The sequence below is a fragment of the Eurypyga helias genome, unplaced genomic scaffold (assembly GCF_000690775.1).
Source record: "Eurypyga helias isolate BGI_N326 unplaced genomic scaffold, ASM69077v1 scaffold21915, whole genome shotgun sequence".
Lineage (NCBI taxonomy): Eukaryota > Metazoa > Chordata > Aves > Eurypygiformes > Eurypygidae > Eurypyga > Eurypyga helias.
Window position 1 is genome coordinate 30,849 of NW_010251104.1, and position 26,285 is coordinate 57,133.

The 26,285-nt window shown below is 40.7% G+C and overlaps 1 protein-coding gene across 1 annotated transcript in view; it reads right to left on the reverse strand.

Moving 5' to 3' along the window:
- Window positions 1-3,409: 3,409 nt before the first annotated feature.
- The window catches only part of LOC104502601 (ubiquinol-cytochrome-c reductase complex assembly factor 1), a gene marked incomplete at its 5' end in the record, with an annotated part of 35,549 nt that continues 12,673 nt past the window's right edge, over window positions 3,410-26,285 (reverse strand). Inside the window, 3 exons of the mRNA XM_010151911.1 lie at window positions 3,410-3,544; window positions 6,122-6,235; window positions 7,689-7,766. Coding sequence (XP_010150213.1) covers window positions 3,410-3,544; window positions 6,122-6,235; window positions 7,689-7,766 — 327 coding nt within the window. The remainder of the gene's footprint in view (window positions 3,545-6,121; window positions 6,236-7,688; window positions 7,767-26,285) is intronic.

The window sequence follows — 26,285 nt, forward strand, 5'->3', positions numbered from 1 at the left end:
CCTTTCGAATAATAAGTGATGTCCAAATACATACGAGATAGGGTATCAGGTTGGATGATGAACTGCTCAACAAAGCTCCTTCCGAAGAAACGTGCATATGTATATTCACAAAAACACAGTGTCCCCAAGCTGATGCTCTGAAACTACTTTCAAAATACCCATCAGCATAAACATAGAACTGTCCATAAGCAAAATATCTTTATCATTCCCTCTGCTAAACCTCAAAAATGGGAAGAGATGGGCTTCAGAATGTTCAGTTGAAAATAAAAAACAAACCCTGTGTCCTGCTGCGCGTGAAACAGTACTGTACATAGGTGTCACTTCTACCTGCTAATCACTGCTGCTGTAATGCTTCCCAGGTGCAGATTTTGCTGCCAGAAATGTATTCTCTCCCAAGGACTATAAATTCTGGTTGTAAAGATGTCATATGTAAGATACTGGCAATGGCATGTTTCTAGCCTGTTTGTGTGCACCTCGCAAGAGTAAGAGGAATCATACTCTACATCTAAATCCTGTCTCCAGGTAACTAACAGCTGGAAAGCAAAACCTTCCCTTGTCCTGTGTAGCTTCCAGTGTATTTTTCCTCGCTAACAGGTTACCCTTTTAATTCATAGACAGTTTCTGCCTTAATATCTGAACAGGCCCCACACACTCTGACCAAAAGACACCTAACTCAGCTCTGCAACAGAAAGGCGGTTGAAGGCATTTTATGGAACAAGCAAAGAGCCATGATTATAGGTCTTTATACTCATATTAATAAAAAGCGCAAAAGCACATGGCAATGACCACAACCTGGCACCATGATTTCTGGAGCCTCCTGCCTATAAACATAAGAAAGGGTTCAATTTTAACACCACGGCTGGCCCATATTCAGAGCACAAAAGGCACTGTCATCTCCAGACCAGTTGTCCCATGACTTCTACTAGCTTGTTGGCTTCACAGAATCCGCACCATAGATGCTACACGTTACCTGACCTGCGCACAGCACTACGGTGGACGGTGGCATACTCCCAGTCCGATGTTCCCATGACATGGGTAACACAAGTCCAGGTTTAAATTACATAGCAGGAAAGGGGTTAAAGTTTAAATGACTGTTTTGTATATGAATTAATGTATGTAACTTTGAGCCAAAATATCTACCATTAATTTTTCCACCTATTTCAGGAGCAGTAAGATACACAAAGTAAAGTTTATTTTGGTACTTGGTATACTTCACTCTCATTAAAAATAAATTAATCAGCAAATTCCTACACAGCTCAGCCTTCTTTTATGTAAATACAACCCAGATGTAATGAATTACAAGGTGTTATTATCTCACACACACTGTATAATACTTCACACATAAGAGGTTTCTCTGCTTAGCTCAGCTTTCAACAAAAGCATCTTAAATAAACTGCAAGCAAGTTGTTTGGTCTGTAATGTTTTCACAGAGAAGGGATACACCTCACACATAGAGGGTTTCTTTACATGACTCATTTTATAACAAGTTAAACTGAGGAAGTTCGCCTTGGAAAAAAAATAACAAAATGCCTTTTTTATACATAGAAGGCTCCCTAAGAGAAGACTTAAAAAAAAGGCAAGCCAGTGTTTAGGAGCCTATATTCTGCATCCCACTGCTCTTTACACAGAGAAGGGATGTCAAATATTCCCCAAAACACACAATATGAAGAAAGCAACTTCAGAAGAAGTAACAGTCACAGTCAGGCACAGTCACTCTTTCACTAAAGATTCAAAAATTAAGGATTAATTTCACAAATTAAGGGTTATCACCTTTGAATTTTGCTTACTAGTCTTACTAGGAGTAAGTCCTGATGTTATAGGGCTTATTCTTATCAAAATCACGTCACAGAAAACACATACTCATCAATTTTATCCAGACTGACATTTATTATTGATTAGGATCTTAGACAGGAGAGAAATGAAAACTGGTTTTGTCCCTGAACTGGAAATAGCCTGGTGAACCATCCACCTACACAGTACACCTCAGCCTCTGCTGATTTAATCAATGGAGCTCTTGCTCCTGTAATTACTATGTTGGCACAATTTACCTGCGGAGTCATATAAAGTTTTCACTGGGCTTGACAGCCCTTGTTAAAAGAAGCCCTGGACCACTGCTTTGGGACTGGAGGATAGTAGAGTCCTGTCCCAGTAAGAGCCATGGACAGAAAACAGGATGTTCTTTTCACAAAGAAACTCTTAGACCACAACACTAAAATTTCAGCAAGGCAGACTGAAAATACCAAGTACTCAGAGGCAGCTTTAAAGTGACAGCCCAGCCACGTTTCGGACTTCATTCTCATTAAGATGGCTAGAGACATCGAGAATTACTGGGGACTGTGTGTTATCCTTTGCATCCTCCTATCCTCGTGCAAGAGCTGAGTTCCTAAAAAGGATTTTCACAGAAAACCCTTCAGAATCTGTTAAAGCAATTCTTAACTCCACTGAAACAAAAATGAACCATTCCTTCTTGTTAACAGGCTTTTAAAATACGTTAACCTCTAATATGCAAAGTTCAGATTTGCATTCACAACCATTCAGTGAGGAACACTGTTGTGTCTCTATGTAGCAGCTCTCAATGAGGCAAAGGGCTCATTCATGGACCGGGGGTCCATGAATGCAAGGGACTCGCATGAGTCCCTTGCAAGGGGTGTTGTCCTTCAGGAACAGCCTGCTCCAGCACGGGCTGCCCACGGGGTCACAGCCTCGTTCAGGCATCCCCTTGCTCCGGTGCGGGGCCCTCCCTGGGCTGCAGATGGGTCTCTGCCCCACCGTGACCCTCCATGGCTGCAGGGCACAGCCGGCCTCACCATGGGCTGCACCACAGGCTGCCAGGGAACCTCTGCTCCAGTTCCTGGAGCACCTCCTGCCCCTCCTTCTCTATATCCTGGGTGTCTGCAGAGTTGTTGCTCGCTCCCACATATTCTCACTCCTCTCTCAAGCTGAATTTGCTGTTGCCCAGGTTTTTTTTCTTTCTCCTTCTTAACTGTTATCCCAGAGGTGCTACCACTGTCGCCAATGAGCTCAGCCTTGGCCAGCAGTGGGTTCGTCTTGCAACCGGCTGGCATTGGCTCTGTTGGACACAGGGGAATATTCCACCACCTTCTGACAGTGCTACCCCTGTAGCCCCCTGCTACCAAAACCTTACCATGCAAGCCCAATACAGACCATTCGGTGCCATAAAAAGGACAGAGGTTCTCAAACCAACTAGCCTTTATTTGCAGGTGAACATTCAGTAGAGTATGGCTGTCCAATTTGCTACTGAGTCACCACAGACAGGACATCTAATTAAGTATTTTCCTTTCAACAGCAGATTTTCCTTCCTGACCCCACAGCCCCAGTCCAGTTCAAGTTCAGGCCTGCTTGCCAAGCTGACCTGACAAATTGATAGAAACATCAGGTGGTGGTGCTCTCAGAGTCCTTCGTCATTGTACACAGGGGAAAGGGGCTTGAGGATGCTGCGGGCATTGCTCTCCACAAGCGGCCGCCAGCTCACCTCCCCCGTCAGCAGCAGGTCATCCCCGCTCAGCGCATCCAGGTGCTGCACCTGCAAGGACAGGATGTTAGTGCAAGGCGTCCCATCACCCTTCAAGTTCCTCACAAGCTATGCAAACACACAGTTGCTTTCCAGAAAGAAAGCAGAACAGAGATATTTCAGCATACTTTGCTGTTTGTGTGAGGCAGACCTAAAAAGATCATTTTTGACTGCTTAAGTGTCGTGGAAAGGCTAGGAGATAAGTATCTGCAGATCCACTGGTGGTAATTGCATAGTCTTCTACTAACTCCTTAGCTAATGCTTCCTCCAAAAGTTTGGCAACAGGACAAAGAGGAGCCATGAAAAGCTAACATGAGTCACGTTATCTTCCGGCAGTTAATTCAGAGGGCATACTGCTAACACCATCATCTACATGGAGTGCTCTCACAAAGGTGGTTTCACACAGACCAAGGTTTTTCACTACAGAAAAAACAGCACCTGAGATTTATAACACAAAAGCACATGAGCTGGAGGAGATGAACATGGAATGAACACTCATTCTCACAATACAAGAAATACTTGGGATCAAATGAAATGTTAAGGTGCAATATAAGCAAAGTAAAAAAAGTTGTCACATAACACAGGGTTAACTTGCAGCCACAGGCCACTGTAGACAGATTGGGGAGGGGGGTAGTGTGGAGCAGAGAGGACAATCCCACCACCTCTGACTCAGGAAGTCTGTGAATGCCGATTCCTAGGAGAGCTGAGCAGGGAAATAGTACACATGCTTAGCCTCTTACTATATTCTTCTCTGGCATCCACTAATAGCCACTGTTAGAAGACAGGATCAGCAAGAAATTGTGGGAAAGACCTCATACACAATGCATACTGGAAACCAAAGATAATTTGACAAGCTGTTTCTCAACAGAGGAAAAAGCACACCGAGAGCCACAGAGGGTCAGACTGAAGAGCCACCTAAGCATAATCCTGTTTCTGACAGTCATCAACAGCAGATTCCCCAGGAAGAGTTAAGCCCAAGGCATGCATACAATGTTATTCTCTCAAAATTCGTTAGTTCAGGCATTTTGAGCCTGAAGTGGTTGTGGATTTAACAGCCTTGGACAGACTTGTCTTCCAGAAACCTTGCCAGTGGCTTTGGAATCCATGTGCAATTGTAGCATCCCCAAAAACATGTGGCAATGTTATGTCCCCAGGTTCTTGTACAGTGAACAGCCCTTGCTTGCTCACCTTTCACATGCCTTCAAGATTTCACAGTGCTGTCTCATATTCTCTCTCAGCTGTTTTTCAGGCAAAGGATCCTCCTCATTGTTACCAAAGGAGCTGTTCTATGTCATCCTTACCACTATTTTCTGAGCCTTCAGTTTGGTGTTTATCTTTCTTGATGGTCAGAACCCACACCATACACATTATTCAAGATCACAATGGTACCATGGATTTAAAAAGTGGCATGACAACATGATTTTATTCTCTATTCCTTCCTTAGTAGTTATAAGCATTTGTTCTACTTTTTTAAAACACTACAGAGTGCTGCGCTGACGCTGATAATACAATTATAATCCAAAGGACTCATTCCTGTGTTTCTCCAGTGCACCACTTCAGAATTGTCTATGGGAATGAACTGTGCTGATTCTTCCCCAGTGTGCCACATTTATCTGTGTGATCAGTTTCCTCTTCAACTGCTGATAGCTTCTGTCCTATCTCTTGCTTGACTATACAGAAGTGCAAATTCCCCACTTGGTAGCGAACTGTTCCACATTACATTGGTTTTACATGCGTTTGCTCCCTGCCAATCTCCACTTTTAAGTTTTCCTACAGCCTCACTGATGTCAAAGCATCAACCTTAAGCATTAAATTAAATTTGTCCGTCCTGAGAAGCCCTCTAGCATTCCAAAAGTGTCCTCAGTCCCTTACTAAGTTCAGCCCTCTACTTCCCATATCATTTTCTCATACACACACTGAAATATTGTCTCTCTGGTCCTGAATATAGTATTGGAATCATTACAGAGAATGCTGTTGTGTAGTTCTGGTCTTCAGTTCCAACTGCCTACACTGTTCCTCTCTCATCCCTTTTCTGTCTTTGCTACCCATCTGGACTATATGCTACCAACATGTCCTAGAAACCTGGGTCCCAAACCTCCTAGAGGTTAAGAGAGCAAACACTACGTAATAGTTTCCTCCAGGTAATAACTGAAAGAAACAGAAATAATTGTGGAAAGCAAAACCTTTTCTTTTTTTCCCCACAAAGGCCAACCGCAAACTTCAAGCTCCATGTGCTATTTCTTTATGAAGCGGATCTCAACTCCGCAACATCAATTATGGCTCTACACAAGTTGCAGCCCATTTCTGACCCATTTTGTCAAGCTCCTCCATAGCAGAGGTCCAGAAAAAGATCAGCAGGATATCTTTCAATATTCCTGCAGACATTTCTCTGCAGCCATTTATCAAACTGCAATAATTATCAGCCATTTTTTGTATTTTTACCTTTTTTCTCCTTAAAAATAATCAGTCAATATAAAAATCAGTTATATTTATGGGAAGAACTGAGCTACACAGTATTCAAGCAATAAAAATAAATATTTAGTATTCTAAACAAAAGAACAAGAAGTTGCACTATGAGCTGCAGTGTACCTGTTTGCGCACATATTCTACAAGTAATTCCAGATGCCGAGGGTCCTCACAGTTCCTGTTAAAAAGGTTTCTCCAAAGTGCTGCTGCCAGAACATGATCATCAGACAAGATTCCCTAAAGGAAGCACAGAGGGGGATGAAAAACTGCACATGAAGAGGGTCTGAACCCAAGACAACAACATTACTCTACTTGGCAACTGACAACATTAGCTGTCTCAAAGCCCACGGTTGCTATGGACTGTACATAAGAAAAGGCATCAGCATCACTCTTTGCCAGAATAGAAAAACAACCTGGCCTTAAACTAATTTAAAGAGCAGCCTGTAACAAATATTCTGGCAAGTTAATTTGGAAAAAAAAAAAAAAAACCTGGATCAGGGTATTCCTAATTTAGGAGCTGACAATTGCATTTCTATGTTATGAAATCTTTATCATAAAAATCTTTGCCTTACGGAGAAGACAGCACCACCTCACAGCATTGTGTAAAGTCCACGACACTTGGAAAAAAAACCCTGAAGGATATTTAAAACAATGTTGCAGAACTATAGTTAGGACTTTGTTACTTTGCTTTGTTTTTCTACGTTTTGTTCTAAATGAGACAGAACTACTCATCATCAAGATCTATCTAGACTTTTCCAGCTAAATCTATTATTAAATTTGGCTTATACCAGAATCACATCCATAAGTGCTTCTTGTCTAAGTTCCCTTCCACTTTTATTACCTTTTTAGACAATGTAGCGTTATCACTTTAGTCTCATAATTCCTGTCTTCTGCTCACACATTTGCCAGGAACAAGACTTTAAAATACTCAGTTAAACATAAAAAAAGGCAATATTTGTCTTTAATTTAACAAGACATTTTGTTTCCAAAAAGAGTGTCAACAAAAAGAGAACAGAAATAAACAAAGGCAGGCAGAGACATCCTGACTACACTCAAAACTATATTAAAGACTTGCATGCATAACACTGTCCACAACTCACAAAATAAAGTTTGCATTTACAGGTTATTAATAATGCAAATCACCGTGCAAAAAATAGTATCTCCATGTGAATAATGAGCATCTAAAGAGAAACACCCACTAGAACAAAAAAAAAAAAACCTACAAAAAGAGATGACATAATTGTACTGTCTCCTTGACAGTCCTGCAGACCCTTGTGCACAGTGGTGCTTTTGCCCCCCCTCCCCCCCCTTACTATTAGATACTTCCTATATAAACACCCGCTCACACAGACTCTGAATACTCTCTTTGCTTTCAAAGCATAGCTGAATACAATGGGATTCATAGGGAGGAAAGGATTTATTGATGGTCGAGCAGTGATGGTGAAGCAGTACCAAAGAACATCCCTCCTCCCATGTCCCATGGTTTAAATCAACATGCTGTGTGCTTTCTTTTTTCTTAAAGCACTTTAATTTAAGGCATAAGATGATCACGATAACTAAGTCTACTTCCATAATGCAACATTTCTCCGAAGACATGTACGGTAAATGTTTTACCCATCTGGAGTACTCTGTGTTTGTGAATTAAGTGGTCTATTTGTTCTTGCACATTCTCTGAAAACATCCTTCTTACCTCATCATATCCAAACAGAGCTGCATAGAAATTTTCTGCCATACTTCTCAAGTCTTCCTTTAGAACAACAGAATTAATCTGAAAAATAAACCAGAAAACCATCTGTAAAGGCTCTAAAGAGGTGGTGATAAGAAAATATTATCAGCTTCATGCTGAGGAGGCAAAGATAAAACAGCACCTTTGCCCACATAGGTTAGGATTTGGCTGGAAGAACGATGTTAGTGCAGTCAAACATTTTAGAACAACATGCAGGACAGCTCCATTAAGTCTGTACACAAACAGAAGTCAGTGTTACTCAGACCCTATGAATGGCAGAAAAGCCCTCAGTCAACAGCGTTGACATATAGCAGCTACTCGAGTGGAGAAAAAAAATGCAGCTGGGGAAAGAGCAAAGGCAAGGCTGTCCTTTCAGTGGCAGCATAGGCTACAATCATGAAGACTCCTCTGTATTTTCACTATTAAGCAGGTTTTCCAGACCTTCTTTGATTCACACAGGTCTTTTAGAAACTCAGCGATTTTTCAGCTTTTGTTCTAAAGCATGGACTCCAGAGCTGGACATGTTATTACAGTAAAAGTACTGTAATGATAAAGATAGATGCACCATTCCTACCGCTACTCCTTCTTTACTTGTTAATATTGACTTTCTCATTCAGGAAGCACATGAATTCTGTTTCTACTGCCTCTCACTAGAACCTCAGACATACTGTTTTTTCACTATGACTACATTTCTTTCAGAGTTTGTGATGATCCAGCTACCTCCTCCTATGCTGTATGTGTGATTCAGTCCAACTTCCACACTGACTTAGTTATGTTTAACAGTAGCTTAAATATTTGCTGGTTTGGCCTAAGCCACCACTGGCTTGCAGATGACCCCATGTAAGCTTAAGACGGAACCAAAAGAGATCAACTACTAGGACCAGAGCGATGGCTGAAATACCTTGCATGCATCTCCCTCACACAAACCGCCTATTCCTTTTGCATGTACTTTTTAGTTCCATCATCAAAACGATTTAATACATACTGCCTGACCTGAGGGCTAAGCTACACTTCAACTGGTAAAGCTGCTTCTTTGAATTGACTCTCATGAGAGCTCTAAGAGATAATGAGCATTTCTTTCCTACAGACCTTGCATACAATGTAAGCATAAACGACAAGGATCGTTATCTTCATACCTGCACACTAGCGCAACACTTAGCTCTGAGACTGCATCTTGGAGACGGGTTTTACAAAAACAGAAACTGCAAACAGGAAAAGAGGGTAGGACATCAGTTCTAGTACGGAGTAAGCATTGCTGTCTGAGGTACAGCTTATCACAAGGCTGAAGAAAAGCTGTGAAAACTCACACATCTAAAATCTTAATAGTTATGACAGTGTGAACCGCATGTCCTAAACACTTTCTCAGTATCCTTAAGAGCACCTTGGTAATTAGGCAACAGCTTTTCTATCAACACATCAATTAGTTTTTGCCACGCAAGCAAACCTCCAGCTCAAATGTTCTTCCATTAAACCGCTATCTTTTTTCATCTGTTGATTTTTATAGAAATGCATGTAGTGCAAACACAAGGAAAATTCCTTTGATGTCAGTTACTCATATTTTTCCATTAATATAAACTATTAAAATTCATGCAGATATTTTATAGGCTATCAAGATTTGGAAACTGGTTATTACTGAATGTTTAAAAAAAGAACTAAACATAAGAAATCAGAGGGTTAAATGATGACTGCAACTTCTGTAATGACTTAATTAAATTTTTATTGAGTACATAAACTATGATGTCATTTCTACCCAACCATGATCAAACTTTCTATGCATGTCAGAGATCGTGGTTTTTCTCAATAGAACATACTTCTAAATAAGCTGCACTTCTACAGCTCTAATAAGGGGGAGCAGGTCTCATGTAACACACTCAATAAATTATCCTTCCATTTTAAACAAACAAATTCCATGAGTTATTATATATTTGCCACGCACTTTTTATGACATAATAAAAATGTTACCTCAAGGATTACTTAACACATACTACAAATGTTACAGCAGGCAACTGCAAGGGGCAAAGAAAACAAATAGTCCCATTACAGAGACAAGTCCTGGACTATACATCTCTAGGGAAGCAGCTTTCTATACTAAAAACAAAGAGCAGCAGCTTTAAGTTAGCAAGGAATAGATTGATGAAGGAGATAACCAAGTTAAACAAACATGGCAATAAATACATCTTAAAAGGCAAACAGTTTAAAATATGAAATATGACTTTGGGGATGGAGCAGTATCTAGGCAATAAAATTACATTTAAAAGAATATTGCAGTTTCTGAAGAATACAACCGGCATTGGTTAAGTATAAACGTTGTAGGAAAAAAACTCTTGTTTGTAAAACAAGACAAATTATTAAATCCAAACCAGTGTTTGTTGAAAACGCTTCCTCTTTCTAAGCTTGTACATTTTCTTACTACTGGCAAGTTTTGTCATCTGGTTGGTCATGATTCTGCTGACTCTTCCACAGTTTGTTATTAAGAACAAAAATGGCTAGACAATTCCAAGTGAGTAATTGCTAATAACAAGAAACAAATCAGTAACATCTGGAGCTCTTCTAGGGATTTAGTCCCTTTGCCTTCTTTGGAACAATCCATTGCAGAACTGTTACCAGAAAAAAAATCTATATACTGAACTGACACACAGAACTAAATCTTAGTTCAAAACAAGGAATACATTTTTGGTACATCTCTCACATTTACAAGACTTTTGAAAAAAAGGAAACATACAGCTAATGTATGTTCCTACTACATGTCACAATTTTTCATTGAAAGACTCCATAATCCCACATGCTGCCTGCAAGACAACTACAGCATACGACCACTGCATTTTCATTATGATATTGCAGTAAGAAACCTCATCTTCAGCCTCAATGAGTTCAATATGCATCATTCAACAGCCAACTGGTGAGGCTTACTGCTAGAGCAGACAATTTACAGTATCAAGTCTTGGTTAAGGTTTTGTATTCTAAGAGAATTTCTAGGAAAGCAAGAAAGAGCACAGTGCTTTATTGCATACGCTGGACATGTATAAAATATCTTATGTATGAGCACAGTTTTTAAAGTAAACGCTGCTACAGGATTAGTCCATATTAATGTCTTTTGTTGAACTGAGAGCGTCCTTTTGTGATGAATCTCCTCATCCCCACCTCCCACACTTTGGTTTAGGCTGCAGAGATGTCTCAGTGTGCACAAACTGGCAACCGTGCTCTAATGCGCCCTATGTGCTAAGAGGCATTCCACTCATGGGACCAGTCTAGAACCAGGCCAAGGTAAAGATCATCCCCGGGGAGCAGGGACACTGGATCATCAACTGTTCCACTCAACACGTGTTCCTAATGCTGGTACAGACACAGCTGCGATGTCCACGGGCTACACTATTTAAAAGCACTCTAACAGGAGTTTCTTTCTGTTACGGCTTTTGCCAGCATGTGTTACAGCCTTAAGCTACTTTAACACATTAATCCATCCATAGACTATAAAGCCAGAAGGGACACTTCTAACTGCACCTTGTACATGCACTAGTCATTGAATTTCATGCAGCAATTCCCCTCTTTAGGCTATAAGTTACGGTTGAACGAGTTTTTTTTATGAAAAGATTTCAGCCAGAAGAAATGATTAGATCATAGAACCTGAACCTCTACATATCACAGACCATTACATTTCACTGAGTTCCCTCTGTACTAAGTTGTGTTTGGCTAAAGTCTATCACCCTCAGAGTTGAACATGTGTATCTCATTTCATATTTGAATTTTCTGGCTTAAGTTTCCACCCTCTCATTCTCATTATACCATTCCTGAAAACCTGCTAGAATAACAAGTCTCTTCTGTACAATGTATTTGCTCCTGTATCTGTACACAGTAGATGTGTAAGCACAGTCATCTTTTCAAACTAAGATTAGGCTCTTTAAGGTAATATTTACACTAGGCGCACTGATACACTACATCATCAGCACACTCCTGGAGTGGTCAAAGTTGTAATAGCAAAGTAGTGTTTTATGCTGATACAGTAAAAATTAATCCATCTCTTGTGCAAAACATGTTATGCAGGTATGAGTACACTTTCGTTATGACTGAATCCACTCTGGGGACTTCCGTTAGCCACACTGCCATAAACATCAATTGACTCTTACTGACAGTTTTGATTACTGGAGTGTTCAGTATTGGCAGAAGTTCCTGAAGGAGACAGACAACAAATCTTTCATGATAAAAAAAATCGTAATCCCTCAAACATTTAAGCTTTTTCCTGCACCTTCTCTCAAATTGTAATTGGAAAGAATGACTTATAATATATAGTTTACATTAGTTATAAATAATATATAACCACATATAATTATATATGGGCTTTTAAAAGTGTTTGCTGCCCTTTTAATAAATGCACATGACATTAAATGGGAAAACCTGCATACAGCCCTTTTCTTTCCTCCAATAACATAACTATTACTTCTAGGGCAGTAATTTTGAAAATGACTGAGACTGTAGCTAGGATCAAAAAGATTACATTAATAACACAGATTAAAGATATCTCTGTAGCAAGGGGCCAAAATGCCGATTTCCTTTAGGCAATCTCATACAGTTGTACAATGACAGAGATATTGCAGAAATAATTTTTCCAATCTTAATTTTCTGAGTTTTTTATTAACCACTGTTAGTCTGCAAACAAGCTTACTGGCTTGTAGTTATGGCTGCGAGTCCCCGTATCCTTTAAAATATTAACTTTTCTGATAAATTTTCTAATTACAAGTAATTTTGTAATGCACCTCAATAAATAATTAACTTCAGAGAACAGTCCTTAAAGCCTTCTTCAATGCTCAGTGACAACCTGCTTCAATACTGTACTGACCTAGACAAAAGCTAAATGTTAGATTGTATCAGAACCAGTTCCTGCCAAAATCTTCAATCCATAAAGACAACATTAATGGAAAAAGACTTTTGTGTGCTCTGCCACCTTCATAACAATTGCATGACTATTAATAACGCTCCTTAGAGCATGTTTATTTCAAGCAGACATAGAAAAGCAAGTTGTACAACATCAGCTACATATTTCAGAAAAAACAGATGGTCAGCCCTAGCTGTCTAGTATCAAGGCAACGAGGTATGTTTCTACCCTGCGTTATATTAATTTGGAAACTCTGCCATGGTAAGAGTTAAAGACGCAGAGTAGGTCACAGTACAATCCTAGCCGTATTAAATATATGGGGGCTTACTCCGAATTCCTTCTTCTCTGTAGTACACGGCTGGCAGACCTCATTGACAATCTCCCAAGAGAATGATCAGGGAAAAGAGGTCAAATCCCCGTGCCCTCTATCTAGTTATGCTGATTCTCTCTAAGGCCAAGCAGTTGTAGAGGGTCTTTCCTGTAACGTCTCTTTTAAAAAACTACTTGCTAGAAGACTAAAACTGATCATGAACATGCTCCTGAACACACCAGAATCAAGAATTCCATCTGATAAACTGAAAGGAAGTTAGATAACCAAGTTTAAAAGAGGCACTTGGAGAAGACAGGTAGATACAGGTAGACATTTACCATGAGCACCTACAGAGATCCTGCAAACCTCAATCTTTTTACTGAGACAAACCGCAATAACTATCAGAATCACACATAAGGAACACCGTACTGGATCAGACCGAGGGTCCAGCTAGCATGGTGTGTGGCCTTCCACAGCAGCCAGATACTCTGAGAAAAACAAAAAGACTACAAGCTGAAATAAGCTTCCTCCAAGTATTCTCCTAACCAACTTCAGCTCAGGACAATTCTCAACCCTTGATACGTGTTTATACTGTAACCTTCAGGAGGTCTCTACGTCAAGCAACTTGTTCAGTAAACTTTCTGCATTCACAACATGCTGCAAGGCGAAGTACCCTGGTCTACTACCCACAATGAGAACCACCACCTCCTGTTTGTTTCTTCTGAAACTGGCTCATGCTAGTTTCATCTGGTGGCCCAATTTTTTCACTGGATGAGAGAGTGAATACGCATTACTCCATCACCTTCTCACGGCACTCAGGATTCTTAAAGTCCATCATATTCCATGTGATATGATCTGCCCATAGAAAAAGATTAAAGATAACAATAAAAGTCAAGAGCAACAAAATCCCTAAGATCATAAAGTGCTGAACTAAATGAAATGTATTAGATAACATTTACTAGGGCTGCAGAGACATGAAAGGTGGCATCCATTTTAAGAAGTATTTCAGGGGAACGAGATAAGTACAAATAAATAGAAAACACAATAATGAATGAAAATTACAATCACAGATAATTACAACCAGCAACACTCAGTGCTGATACAGGTACGAGTAGTAGCTGTTTAAAAAAAAATTATATAACAAAATGCACATATTTAGCAGCTACAATGACAAAAAAGTATCTTCGCAATTTTGTGGAGAAATCTCAAAAAGAAATTCAATGGTGATGAATCGGGTTTGCATAGTAAGGTTTTGGTAGCAGGGAGGCTACAGGGGTGGTACTGTGAGAAGCTGCTGGAAGCCTCCCACAAGTCTGATGGAGCCAATGCCAGCTGGCTCCAAGATGGACCTGCCGCTGGCCAAGGCTGAGCTCATCATCAACAGTGGTATCACTCAGGGATAATATAGTTAAGAAGGACAAAAACCCCCTGATGGCGGCAGCTGAAGAGGAGTGTGCATATGTGAGTGCAACAGCTCTGCAGACACCAAGGTCAGCGAGGAGGGGCAGGAGGGGCTCCAGGCACTGGAGCAGAGGTTCCCTGGCAGCCCGTGGTGCAGCCTGTGGTGAAGCCGGCTGTGCCCTGCAGCCATGGAGGGTCATGGAGAGCAGAGACCTGCCTGCAGCCCGGGGAGGATCCCACACCAGAGCAGGGGGATCCCCGAAGGGAGCTGTGAGACAGCGTGTGATGGATTGACCCCAACCCCCATTCCCGGCATCCCTGCGATGCTGGGGAGAAGGAGGTAGAGAAAACTGGGAGTAAAGTGAAGCCTGAGAGTGACAATTACTAGAGTCCATACAATTAGTAAGCAATTAACAAGCCTAATCCTTGATTCTAATACCTAGTACTGCTACAACCTTTATTCAGTGACTGAGGCCAGGACAAATGCAAATACTCTTTCTAGCTCACGTTTAAACGTAGTGCCTAGCAGACTAGCTTATTTGTGTTTGTTCCATCAGACTTCCCACTATTTCCTAGCACAGCCCTGTTCATATGTGACCTGTCTGACATTCTCCCATCAGTTCCACATTTGGGTAAAATTCTAAGTTGAAGTCACATTGCTTTCACCTTCTACCAATATTCTGCACCTTCTGGTTTCAATCATAAGCTGAGAAAAACCCAATTTCCCCAAGCACTCCTCCTCCCCAGGGCTTCAAACACACACATGCCACAGAATAGTTAACAGTTAAATATTTTCTTGCCAATATTTTAAGAGTGCAGAAGGTTCCAAATTGCTGGTAAAATAAACAATGCCAGACTGTGAAAACTCCTGCCTGCCATATAGTCTGATGTTAACAAGAGTTTCTTTATTACTGTAACCTTTCAGAAGTGAACAAAAATTATTTCTCTACCCTAGTTCTGCCCTCAAGTTAAAGGCAAAGGAGGAAAGCAAACCATGAAAAAGTTGCATGGTAAGATACTGTGAGTTTTCCATCTTACTTCTGTATTTCATTCAGACTTGTTGCTGTTGGGAATAAATGAACTTCCAGATGATCCTAAAAGCGTGGGCAAGGATTTTAAGAAGCCAAAAGTTTCCTTACACACTGTTTCCTGAATAACAGAGATTAAACCTACATATGGGCCATCTTCCCTCTTGCAATTACATAATAAAACAGGAAATACAAGAGGTCAAATTCAGGATGGTCTCAATGAGACACATTATTTTCAAGCCCCTCAGTACCTAGCTCTGTCCTCTGGGGCTTTAGCCATGGACTTGCATCAATTACAGGGTCCCTGCCATTTCCTCACTTTTTAAAAATGAAGTCTTCAAATACTATCCACAAATAGAAGGAATTGCTAAGGAATAGTTGCTCATTTCACATATATCATGATTGTACTGACCCCATCTTCCATCCATGACATCCCCCACTAGCTGGATCTCCCTTTTTTACATGCAGTCATTCTTGTGGCCACAAGGTCATTTGACTAACTTGAAAAAACACGATCTACATTTGGTTAGCAACAAATGGAGATCTCTAAGGTTAGATACACTGGCATTTGGGTCAAATCTTTTAGCTTTCTGCATTATTTCCTGCCCTTTGGATATGGAAACAACAACATTCAAATTCTTACAGAAGTGTAATGATAATTAACTAATTAATAACAACAGTATACCAATACAGCAAGTGCTGTGCATGACCAGAAAGAGAAGAGGAAGGCAAACATGCAACTGGGATTTAGGATGGGAAAGCAAGCGTTCAGAAAAAGAAATGAAGGAATTGAAGAAGAAAGATCTAGAATTGAAAGATGCAAAGTCATGAAGACACTCCAACATGCAAGGATGGGTTTGAAGCAAGCAGACAAGTGGACAGACCCTGAGCTTCCATTGTGGACCCTGCAGCAGGAAGGTGCTGGGTGAGCATGTTGAATAAAGGCAGCAAGTGACCACTGGATCAGGGAAACAGCATGCCAGAGATGGAGAATAGGCACAACTGGCATCGACGGTTGTAAAAGGATTAGCTGAACATGAAGGAACACAAGGGAAGGGAGAGAGATGATGGTGCCAGACTGACATAGAGAAGAGGGTCCTGCAAGGACACAAAGAGAATTAACATGAGGGGTAAAAAAAGGTAGAGAGATAAACTATAATCTCTACAAGGTAAGAACTAGGAAGGGAGAAGTATGTGGCATACTGACAGAGGGGAAAAGTGTGAACAGGCGCATACCCTGAAAAGGGAATCAGATACAAGTTCCACCGAATTCAAGGCATTAGGGTAACACAAACATGACCTTGTGAGGAGGGGAAAAAAACATTCAGAATGGGTGCAATGAATTATAACCTTAAGTTACTGTTTATATACTGTAAGTAAATGCCAAATTAGTCATACCTGAAAACAGCAAACCAGCCAGTGTACCACAGAGCAAAGCAACCACTGGGGAAGTAAACTTTCACTGCACCTGACACAATGAAAGCATCAACCAAGGAAGGCAACCCAGAGAACAGGGCAATGCTCTTCTAACAGGACAGCAGGACTGAGACAGAACAACCACAGTTGTACAGATATAAGCCTGACAGAGATAATATTAGCCTGAATGCATTGGCTATCACAGAGAAAACAGCTTCTCTTGCATGCTGTGCCTCTTTCTCTCCTGGAAACAATCACTGTAGTCTGTAAAGCTGCATTCACATTTTGCTCTTGGAAACAAAGCAATAAAACGAAGTAACCAATCCAAACACCAAACAGACTTTCTTTGTGCCCTGTGAAGAGAGGTTGAGAATTTATGCAAAATACAGCACTTAACCACTCCTTAGATCAGCCTGACTTAGCAAGCAGAAGTGTTCAGTGGAAGGCGGATGTGAAAACCAGCAGAAAACCAAATAACCTCTCCTTGTCAGCGGCAGTTACCAAACACCATGTGGTACCTGCAGCTAAGCCTCCTGATGCAGGAGGAAGGGAACAACCAGAGACTAGAGAAGGTGGCAGTGGCAACTCGTGAGCTGGGAGAGGCAACAGCAGCTGCGTACTGTTTAAATCAAAGCCACAACACATGGGTGCTGTAAAGACTGCCAGAGACACAACAAGAAGCTGTGAGAGGGGAAGGGAATGAGCAGCCTCTCAAACCCCTGCAGCAACCTTGCACCATATCAGAACTTAAACTGATGCTTATGTTATTGTCTTTCAAGATAGGCAGGCAGCAAAAACATAAGGAAAAGTTAAGTTACTCATTCCTGAAAAGGACGCAGAAGAGAGCAGTGACATTCTACCAGCAGCAAAAACAGAAGCAACAAGCAATATGATTAAAACGTACTGGGAACAACACAGACCCTCTCCATGGTTTGATTACTCTGACTGAGAAGAGACATTGGTCTTGGTAATTTCTGTACTGACAAAGGAGCTTAATTCCAGCTGGATAAGGTTGCAAAACCTCTATCCATCACATCTGAGAAGTCATGGTGGCCTGGTGAAGTTCCCGCTGACTGGAAAAGGGGAAACATAACCCTCATCTTTAAAAAGGGAAAAAAGGAGGATCCAGGGAACTACAGGCCAGTCAGTCTCTACCCTGGTACCCCGCAAGATCATGGTGCAGATTCTCCTGGAAACTACACTGCACCACATGAAAAATGAGGAGGTGATTGGTGACAGCCACCATTGCTTCACCAAGGGCAGATCATGCCTGACGAACATGGTGGCTTCTGGGATGGGTTCACAACCTCAGCAGATAAAGGGAGGGAACCGATGTCATCTACCTGGACTTGTGCAAAGCATTTCACATGATCCTGCACGACATCCTTGTCTCTAAACTGGAGAGACATGGATTTGATGGATGGACCACTCGTTGGGCAAGGAACCGGCTGGATGGTCACACTCAGAGAGTGGTGGTCAACAGCTCAGTGTCTGAGTGGAGACCAGTGACGAGCAGCATTCCTCAGGGGTCGATGTTGGGACTGGTGCTGTTCAACCTGTTTGTCAGTGACATGGACAATGGGATTGAGTGCATCCTCAGCAAGCCTGCCAATGACACCAAGCTGTGTGGTGCAGTCAACATACTGGAAGGAAGAGATGCCATCCAGAGGGACCTGGACAGGCTGGAGAGGTGGGCCTGTGCCAACCAGGTCGAGTGACATGATTCTCCCCCTCTACTCTGCCCTCGTGAGAACCCACCTGCAGTTCTGCATCCAGCTCTGGGGTCCCCAATGTCAGAACGATATCGACTGGTTGGAGCGAGTCCCGAGGAGGCCACAGAGATGATCAGAGGGCTTGGAGCGCCTCTGCTACAATGAAAGGCTGATAAAATTGGGCTTGTTCAACCTGGGTCGAGTGACATGATTCTCCCCCTCTACTCTGCCCTCGTGAGAACCCACCTGCAGTTCTGCATCCAGCTCTGGGGTCCCCAATGTCAGAACGATATCGACTGGTTGGAGCGAGTCCCGAGGAGGCCACAGAGATGATCAGAGGGCTTGGAGCGCCTCTGCTACAATGAAAGGCTGATAAAATTGGGCTTGTTCAACCTGGACAAGAGAAGGGTCCAGGGAAACCTTATTGCACCTTCCAGTACCTGAAGAGGATCTACAAGGAAGCTGGGAGGGGACTTTTTACAAGGGCCTGTAGTGACAGGACAAGGGGTAACGGGTTTAAATTAAACAAGGGTAGATGTAGATTGGACATCAAGAAGACGTTCTTCACGGAGAGGGTGGTGAATCATTGTGACAAGTTGCCCAGAGAAGCTGTGGATGCCCCATCCTTGGCCGTCTTCAAGGCCAGGCTGGATGAGGCTTGGAGCAACCTGGTCTAGCGGAAGCTGTCCATGCCCTTGGCAGGGGAGTTGGACTGGGTGATCTTTACGGTCCCTTCCAACCTAAACCATTCTGTGATTCTCTAATTAAAAGTGCATTAACGTTTCCTCTGCAGCAGCTTAGTTGTTAAAAAAGAATTACAATCACAACATGAGACCCCTTGTTCCCAAGAGTCTCAAAAGGCTTAGCCAAGCAGACTAGATGATCACAGTTGAGGAATTCTGGGGCAAACTAAAAGGACAGGAAGGCGATAATGTAAATGTCCAAGATATGCAGCATACCAATATGTTACTTAACCCAACACTGAATGCAGGCAAATCACAACCTGGATCGTGAGTGAATCACAAAGCACCGGCAGGAGCCAGGCAGCAGTGACAATAGCTGCTACCCCTTCTGCTGAGCCTGGAGACCGTGGCAGGTTCTGTAAGGATCGTTTCCCTGTTTCCATCTTCATCTCTACACTGTCAAAACAGAAGTTACGCAGCTGTGGTGAGCAGTATTTTCATTGTTCAACATTTGAATTGTGGCAACTACACTGTGTTCTGAAGAGTTTGAGGAACACAGGGCAGCACTTAACACCTACAAGCACTGCATGCTAAAATCAATTTTGACATTTGAATCCCACTGGTGCAGAACATGGGGAATAATAAGAAAGGTATTTCTAGAAAAGGTGCTGTAAGGCAGCTTCCAGTGTATTTCTTGCAGGCACCAGAGGGAGGCACAAAATAGACCAATAGAAACTATCTTAAAGTATCATGATACAACACATCTGGGAAATTTAAATTGATTTTTTTAATGCCAGATTCTCCAGAAAACTGAGGCAGGCCAGTTGAAAAGAACCCAAGCTGCTATTATACATGGATTTTAACACAAGGTATCCTTGGCATACCCCAAACATACCTGTATTTCAGATAGCCAGGCATGCTAGTTCCACGGACACTGGTTATAGAACAACTACATTAAAACATGAGAAAGAGATCCCTATTTGAAAACTCCATGAGTTGGTAAAGTTAAATTTGCATCACCACGCACACTGTTTCTTCCAGCCTTCATCATGGTCAAGATATTTTCAAAGGTAACATTCCATACCTGTGCATTCTCCTGCATATTTAAGTTACTATGACTCCCAGAATCAAATGTACTGAATTTAGTCTGGAAGCAGTACACGATGCTTTTATTCACTCATGAAATGACAAAATACTGTAAACCTGCTGTGAGCTTTCAAGCTCTTTGAGAAAGGATCAGGAATTGATGAACTATTTCTTCTTTGATGCTCTTAAAATACTATATTCAGTTAAAACATATCATACAATGCCTGGTATACTATTAAACAAAGAAAGCACAAAAAACATAACAATTTTTTATCTCACTACTTTGCTCATCACTGGTCTCCACTCAGACATTGAGCTTTTTAAATGGAACACTAGAAACTGCTAATATTATGTTTTCTAAATAGTAATTTAAAAACTCATAACATTCTTCCTCTTCAAATGTCCTACTAAAGTTAAACATCTCAAAATATACATAGACCATTTGAAAATAAAACTCTTCCTCCTTAGTTTTGTATCTTTTTAAAAACCTTTTTTCAACTACTAAACTCCATCCTCTAGCTCATATCCTAATCCATTTCCTCAAATAAAATCACTACCTTCCCTATTTTACTTCAGTACACTTCCTCCATCCCCACTCCCCTCTCCACTGCACTGCCGGAATACTGCACACACTTTCTTTCTGCCCCTGCTCTCCCATGTAGTTTCTGTTCTCTGCATCCCGAATTGACTCCATGACTTCCCATCAGATTTTAGAGACAGGCCTGAAAAGGACTCCCTGAATATTCAAGTACAGTAGCTTCCCACTGTAAGTGAATCAACTGCAACAGTTTAATTCATACAAAGATAAAATTCTATTTTAAAATTCTATCAATTTTATATCCTGTCTTCTAAATTTTACACCCTGTCTTCTAAAGCCATTCTAGAATCTTACTTGTCTCACTCTGACCATGATTTCTGAGTCTTTACTTAGAAGTGGCCAACTTTTTGTCCTCCACAGTATGAACAACTTAAACTGAATTCTGAATTGTATCACGTTCAGGAAGGTTTTTACTCTAAGGTAAAATGGCATTTTTAATCATCATTGTGAAAAGAGTATCAAGACACAAAATAGTGTTCAAGTTCGCAGAGCTAAATTCTGCTCTCAGTTACACTGATGTGAAGCATGTTACTGATTCTGATGGTGTTACTTCAGATGTACACTCATGTAACTGAGAGCAAATTATGGGTCACTGTATATAAACAGCTCTACCTAGAAGTATAACAAAGACTGTATTGTGCTCTGTACAGCAGAGCCAATAAATGAATTCAAAAGACACCTAGACGTGTTCCTGGAAAAAAAGGGGGCAGGGGTCTAAGTGGTCTGGTGGGAAAACAGGAAAGTGAGATTAAGATAAATTAAAACAGGTTTGGCATGCTGGGCTGTATAGCCCCTCCTACTCTTATCTCTTTTGCAGTTTTTAGAACATGCATCATTACAAAATGAATTGTTATTTTGCACTGTAAAAAACTGATTCATTTCAGAAGCAGAATGCCACCACAGCACACAAGATGAATGCTGTTAAAATGAGTCTACGATGACTTACAGATAATTGAATTCAACCTGATGGATCTTTCTAAGACAGCCTGCACTTCGCACCCAGAAGCATTCATACAGTGTTCTTGGAAGAGGTGCGGGGCATGTCTTTTTTTTTTTATCCTCATATCTTTTGTCCAACTATTAGCTGAAATCCCATTCCAGGGAACTCCAGCATCTCCCAAATCCTTCTGAGCAACTCTGCAGTTTCATTTCAGGGTATTAAAATACACTTAAACTTATAACAACTACTTTTATATATACACAGTTACTGGAACAGAATACTCAGGTCAGTAAGGTTAATATTCAGGTTGCTTTAGAACTCTGTTAGGAAGACAAATAGCAGCAATTGCTAGTACCGACTGAATTCCCCTTACAAACTGGTTAGGCAGCTGCCAGTTTGCATAGTATAAATCCATTCACTGCAAGCCACGAGGTGGAGATCGCTAGCAAAGCAGGATCAAAAGGAAGTCTTTTACCCAGCCTAATGTTACTATTAACACTTTGAGCCATTGCATCAAGCCAATTTTTCTGTTTGTGTTTTAAAGTTTGATAGAAATGTCGCTAGTGGAAAAATTAAGTAAAGAGCACTGGCTAGCCACAGAACTGGACACACCTGGCTGCAAACCCACTAAAAGAAACTGACTTCATTAGTACTAGGGACAGCAGAGTAAAATTTATATCTGAAATATGCCTGCACCAGTAGAATTTGCTGAGGCCACAGGCTCTCTGTGTGTTTTTACAGCTGTGTCAAGTTTTGGTTTCTGACTCTTACCGACATTCAGGAGTGCTGAAGGAGCTCAGGCTAACAGGTCCCAAAACTTCGTAGCTGAGATTTAGATTTCAGCAATTTTAACAACCATGTTTTGAAATAATACAAACTCCATTTGGAGTTGGAACTGATGTAAATTAGTAGTTAAAATGCCTCACATTCTATCACTTTCGGCTCCAATGAACTTGTATATTTAAGAGCAGATGGCATATTTTAATAAACCACTAATATCAATTCAGGAACACAGTATCCATTTTCTGCATCAAGTGTTGGAATTGTTGGTAGATATGGAAATGAGAAAAAGAACTGCAGCTTTGTCTGTCAACAAGTTAAACTAATTGCATCCAAGTAGCAACTCCATACAGGTGCTCTGTCACTTACACAACAATACAGGAGTGTACCAATTGGAGTTAAGTACTGACCTTTGATACCCCACATGAGAGAAAAAGCAGGGAATGGAATTTCCTAACCTCCTAGGAGCTACGCAGGTGATAACTTGGTGCCTTTAAAAGTATTCAGTACATTTTCTTTTCATTTAACTTACTTCTGAGAAAGGCTCAGATACTGGAATCTAAAAGCATCAACAGAGGATAATTAGCGTCATCTTGTTTTTACCTAATATCCTTATCACTATATATTTAACTATCTTCTTTGGGAGGTAGAATATATACTGATGGCAGGTCTAAATTACTTGAAAAGAGCGAGCTCTTACACATATTCCTCAATCAGCTCACAAACCCTTTCTCATTATCTCAGCTTCATTTTAAAAGGAGCATTAGGAATAAATACATCAAGATTAGTAAGTAGAACCTACCACCTAGGGTAACTGCCCTTCACTTATTTATCACTTAAAATTCCTTGCAATTGCTAAACTTGAGATATAAAAAAAGAGTTCGGTCCAGGTACATCTATGTGAAGGAGAGGAAAGTAAGTGAAGAGTGAACAAGCATAGAAGAAACAGGAACCACCCATGCAGGGGCATGGGTGAAGTTGTATATTCAGCTAGCATAGCTAGCACCGAGGAAGGAAAACAAAGCAATTATAAGGAGCAAGGAAACAGCTAATCCTTTCAAACATCAATGCATAAATTATTTTCATTTAACATACAATACTACCAGAAGAGACTAAAAAGTTCATTCATCTTGACAAAATAATGACTGAAAGATTAGGAATAATTAAGAGATGTAAGAAAAGAAAAAAAAAAATCACTAAAAGATTATGAAAGCCCTATGACTTCACAGACAGTGTGGGGAAGACAACAATCCTGTTTTCCAACTTTACACTCTAAAGCATAGAGGTCACTATGCTTTCTTACACACCCTTAGTGCCTGGTCTAGGCCCTGGTCCGTTACCTCACAAGTTCACATTCTCTCACAAGGAGTCTCATTAAAATCAATGGGCCTCTGCACAGCTAAACCAGATTAAATATACACACAGATGTAACTTTTTGAGATTAAGCCTTTAAATGTGTACATACATACATTTAAGCATCAGCTATTGCCACATAAAAGCTATGTTAACACTAGGTTACAGTCAAAAGTATATTACAGGAATCATATTACTGCAAACTAAGCATGCTCATTATTACACTGCATGATCTTTATTACAAAGATTGCAAAATTGAAATTCAAGGACAAACTGAAAAGATGTTTCACCTGCCAAGGCAGAGAATGAATGGCATTCACACAGCTTAAGATCTCCTTACAGTTGCACCATAGAGCAACCATACATATGCATGTATTAACATGGGAGGCTCCAGACTGGATGAAAACATAAGGACACTGGTGGTTTTGTTTACACTTTGGGTAATTTTGGGGAGCAATGGAACAGTTTAGTTTGCAGAAATGGAAACCCTGTGCTTCCCTTTACAAAGAACTGACTGTAAGCATTATCTTTTTTTCCCCTTTAAAGTTTACTGGGGAAAAAAAAAAAATCTCTGTACAGGTCTAACTTACATCATGCTTCATTTTTGAGTTCTGCATGCTTGTAAGAGTGGCAAACAGCTAGCTTTGCTTTCTCTTTGCTGCTGCTTCAAGTCCTGCAAGGAAAACTACAAGATGGCATTTGAGGTTAGCTCATATAATGCAAAATTAGGGTCATGAGGAATAGAAAAATATTCTTCTGTTCCAAAGAACCATTCTCTGTGCACAGATGGAATCAAAAGATCCCTGAAGAGAATGGGGGGTGGGGGGGTGGGACAGACACACCGACACACGCTTTGGGGTTTTTGTTTTGTTTTTCAAGAACAGCAACCTTAAATTTACACCTGAAATGAAGATCTTGGCTGTCTCCAGTTCCTACAGAAAGTACAATCAACCACTGATATGACAGGGAAGGCATTGGATAAGGACAAAAATGCATAAGCTATTTCATCCAATCTTTTTCTCTGGTACTATCACGTAATTTGTTTAGGCTCACTCTTACTGCCTTATGGCATCTGACCAGTGGAGTGGAGATCCCCTAGTGAATTTATGTAAGCCCATTAATATAACAAGAAATTCTGAGAGGCCTGAATTTAGATTTAATCCAAAAGAAGATTAAGAGGATGACTTGTCTTTAAAAGCAAGCTGTATCATAGTAAAACTATGAAATTCCCAACAACTAGGAGAAAAAAAGCCATTGTTGGTGGAATAACAGAAGTTACATGAAAATCAACACTTTCTATAACCACATACATAATAAAAGATCAGAGAGAAACTTCTTGAATTACTAATATGACTGCCTACCAAATCCTAACTCACTGGTTAATTCCTTGTTTGTCACCAAGAGGAATAACCAGGGGTGAAGCTACTAGGGTATTTGGCTGACAACTAAGATGACAATATTGCCATTATTGCTGTATGAAAACTACAATTTCTCTAACAGTTTAATTTATTTTAATCACAGACAAATCTCTATTTAATTATTTGACAATTATTTTCTTTTTCAACAACACAGGAGATCTTTCCCAGCCCTACTCTCCCAGTAGAACTGCCCTGAGCATAGGCATCCTCAACTGTATATGGTTACATCACCACTGTGATACTGGGGTTAGGCAAACTATCTCCTACTTTCACTGCTTCTGCACTGTCTTCTCTGAAGGCTATTGCCAACACAAGGCTGGAGAAATGTACTTAGACTTTAAGGCCAGAAATAATCATTACAACTAACTAGCATAACCTTCCTCAGTACAGGCCAAAAAGATTCAACTCTGCTCTTGCTTTAAATTTGTAAATGAACAATCCTTGGAGCTACTCTCCCCTTACAACAATTATTTGTAATTGGTACTAGGTACCCTAAGAATCCAAAATGAAAAATAAACTAATGAGTAGCTGTATCACATACAGGAACTTAACATCAAAACCTTGTCCCTTAACTCTTCTTTTACTCACCATCTTAGATGGATAGAGTTTACTCCTAGATAAGAGTATACTGACCAGAGACTCAAAGCTCCGCTGGAATTACTTAAGTTGCGGTTATACATCTGGCACCAGTCATGTTTCTCCCTTCCTCAGCTGCTTATTCCTATTCACAAATGCCCACTCTGTTATAGTAGCATCCGTTTCTGCAATCACATGGCAAACCACACGGAAAATTAACTCCTTTCAGGCAAATCAGTATCTTCATGCAGTCTATGGTGCAGTTTCAGCAACAAGGTCAGTGACTCAATACAACAGGCAGTACAGCTGCAGGAATGAATGGTAAGGGCTACATATACCAGTTTAAGCTAGTAAGAAAAGAAACAAGCAGCTACAGGGTAATTCTTAGGC